Source organism: Plecotus auritus, assembly GCF_963455305.1.
Source record: "Plecotus auritus genome assembly, chromosome: 6".
Taxonomy (NCBI): domain Eukaryota; kingdom Metazoa; phylum Chordata; class Mammalia; order Chiroptera; family Vespertilionidae; genus Plecotus; species Plecotus auritus.
In genome coordinates, this window is record NC_137773.1 from 97,915,174 (window position 1) to 97,918,386 (window position 3,213).

Sequence of the window (3,213 nt, forward strand, 5' to 3'; positions counted from 1 at the left end):
CAAATTAACCCAACAAAGATGGTGGGTTAATTAGCATACACACGGAGTAAAGACTGAAGAGGCTTGGCTTCTCCACTGCGGCCGGAGCGGAGAAGCCAAGCCTCACTGCAACCAGAGTGGAGAAGCCAAGCCTCTCCACTGCAGCCGGAGCGAAGGCCTGGGTCCCGGCGGAAAACCAGTGCCGGCCGCCAGGGGAAGGAAGGCCTATTGCATGAATCTTCATGCAACGGGCCTCTAGTGTGTGTGTGTGTGTGTGTGTGTGTGTGTGTGTGTGTATGTACACACACACACACACACACACACACACACATATAAAGAATGCAAAGTCTCTTCTGCACTCCTACAGTGGGAACACACTGCCTCCTGTTACCCACTGGAGCTCTGGTATCCTCAGGTGAGGATTAAAAAAAAAAGTGCTGGAAAATAGTTGTCTTGAGGCAATTTGAATATTTCTTATTCCTTCATCAAAAAATTTTAAATGTTGGTGCTTTATGCTTTTATTTGCATAGCTATACCTCTGACCCCTGGCCCACATGTCGTCAGCAGTAAATAACTGCTGAGTGAAAGAATTGGCAGGCCATCCACTGGGTTTCCACACACCCCTCGTGTCTCTCCTGACATACTAAGCCTCCTGAAAGAGAGCAGTTATGTCATTCCTTGCACCATCAGGCTGTGACCGGGTGCAGATATAACAAGACTGCTCTTATAAGCAAAACCCTCTGCCTGTGACCCTCTAAGACCCAATCCAGCCTCAGAGTGCACTTACTCGCCAGGATGCGGGGGCTGAGGGCTGGACACCTGATTCTGCTTGGCTTTCTGCTCCATTCTGGCTTCAATTTCCCGTTTCTTCTGAGCAATGAGTTCTTCCTGATGAAGGATGTTCATGTTCATTTTTCCAGACTTGGGAGGAGCAACCCCAAACCACCGGTTAGCCTTTCCTGGGGAGGGAAAAGAAACACATCAGAAATCATCTTTGCTTCACATACATGCCCAGCCGCTGCTACAGGAGCACCACAGTTGTTGCTGCTTGTAGCAACGGACATTCAAATTGACATTCATATGTATCCACTCATTCATTTATTCAGCAAACATTTACCGAGCTATATACTTCTCTCTAAGTGCTAAACAAGAGAGAAGTCCTCTGCCTATGTGGAACTCAGGTCTGGCTAGGGAGACAATAAACTTGTAACCAGAAAGTAGCTATAAAATCATGATAAGAACTCTATGCTGGAAACCAAAAAGGATGAGAAAGCATGATAGAGAAGCATCTATAGCTAGAGCAGCCAGAAAATAACCATTTGAAGAGGAAGCAGTAAGCTGAAACCATAAAGAGCTTCCTAAAAAGCCACATATGGAACAATCTCGGCAGAGTAAGATGCAGATGCAAAAATTAAAGGCTGGATAAAGCTTGGTGCTTCAAGGACCAGCAAGGGTCCAAAGTGGCTTGAGCAAATTGTTCCAGGAATGCAAGTATAAGAAAGGGAGTCTAGATTTTACTTTAAGGTCTTTGGAAAGTGTCAGGGAGTATTAAGCTGACAATATCCAATAGGTGTTTTTATTTTTAAAGTCATTCTGGCTACTAATTGGAGAGAGTGCTTAGGCAGCAAACCAGCCGTGGGCAAACTACGGCCCGCGGGCCGGATCTGGCCCGTTTGGCTGTTCTATCCGGCCTGCGGAGCCGAAAGAGCAGAGGGTTCTCTTGCTCTCCCCTCCGCTCCTTTACTTTGAATTTATATTAGTTCACACAAACACTCCATCCATGCTTTTGTTCCGGCCCTCCGGTCCAGTTTAAGAACCCATTGTGGCCCTCGAGTCAAAAAGTTTGCCAACGAGGAGGCTTTCTGGCTCCAAGCAAAAGATGATGGTGTCTTCAGACATGGGCATTGGCGGTGGAGATGGAGAAGACACCTCTAAATTTTCCCATGGGATTCAGAATAAAATCCAAATTCTGAAAGTCAATTTTCAAGGCCCTGCCAGAGATGGCCCCCCTCTCCATCCTTGACATTCTTCAAAATGGCAAGCCAGTCCCACTCCAAGGCCTTTGCACTTGCCATCCCCCTCCCACCCTTGGTGTGGAAGGCTCTGCCCCCCAGGCCTCCTTCTCATCTTAAATGTCCTCTACTCAAAAAGGCTTTCTTTGGTCACCCAATATCACCAGCCTCCAGTCCCACTCTCTCACATCATAATTCTCTCTGCATAAATATTTCCTCTTGGTGCATTGTCTGACACCCATTAGAAAGTAACCTTCAGGAAGGCAGGGCCCTGTTTTGATTACCACTGCATCCCCAGCGACCAGCACAATGCCTGGCACACAGTATTTGCTGAATGGGTGAATGTATCCATTTTGGGGTGGCTAGGGCTGGAAGATATGGAAAGGCAAGGCTTGTGGTAAAGGGGAGGCTCGAAAGACTCAGGAATTTATGTATCCAGGAAATGCCTGAGAGCAGTTCAGAAAAACAGCTTTTCCAGAAAGCAGCACACAGGCCAAGAGGCAGCTGCTGCGAAGAGAAGGGCGCAGGACAGCCCAAGGTTGCCGCTGTTTTGGGGAGCGGAGCTCGGAAGACCCCTGAAGGTGGTTTATTTTTCGGAAGGCCGACGCAAGACAGACCCGGTGTCTGCCTTTATGGAAGCCAAGCAAGCCAAGCGCCCTCAGCAAACCAGGCCCAGGGTAGGGGACAGCAACTGGGTCTGAGACCTCCGTAGGCGGGGGAGGTGCAGAACCCGTCGCTTCGGGCCGCCCAGAGGCTGAGGAGGAGGACCGGCGGGTTGAGGTAGACTCGGTCAGAGGACGAAGCGGAGACGCGTAACTCGGAGGACCCAGACTGGAGCATGAAAGGAGGAGGGGGCTGTTACCTGCAACATCCCGGTTGTCCATCTTGAGACTCATCCAATCCCACAATGCTCCGGCGCCACCTAAGGAGGCATATTATAGTGCGCATGGCCTAATGGGAGATGTAGTCCTCATTGGCCAGCCAAGCCCTACTACTGCGGGGACACCTGGGACCTTTCTCGCAAGAACGCAAACCTCGGCCTCTCTGCAAGGTCTGGTTTCAGTCCCGCAGACCAGAAGGCGTCGTCTTTTTCCACACTTTTCGGGAGTCGCAGCCACTCCAAATTATAAACTACATGTTCCAGGATGCTTTGTGCGCAGCTATCGCGAGGGACGCGAAGAGTGCCGGGCCCCGCCCCGTAGGCTTGCTTCCGCCTCCCTGT

At 50.0% G+C, this 3,213-nt stretch overlaps 1 protein-coding gene across 2 annotated transcripts in view; it reads right to left on the reverse strand.

The window, feature by feature from the left end:
- Positions 1–2,909, reverse strand: part of SUGP1 (SURP and G-patch domain containing 1) — a 31,174-nt gene extending 28,265 nt beyond the window's left edge. The window contains exons 1-2 of one of the 2 annotated variants that reach the window (XM_080674704.1): positions 2,854–2,909; positions 767–938 (exon numbers count right to left, since the gene is read on the reverse strand). In XM_080674704.1, the coding sequence (XP_080530830.1) occupies positions 767–938; positions 2,854–2,887 (206 nt within the window). In that variant the 5' untranslated portion in view covers positions 2,888–2,909. The remainder of the gene's footprint in view (positions 1–766; positions 939–2,853) is intronic. The other variant, XM_080674705.1, reaches the window with a different exon arrangement.
- Between the last annotated feature and the right edge of the window lie 304 nt (positions 2,910–3,213).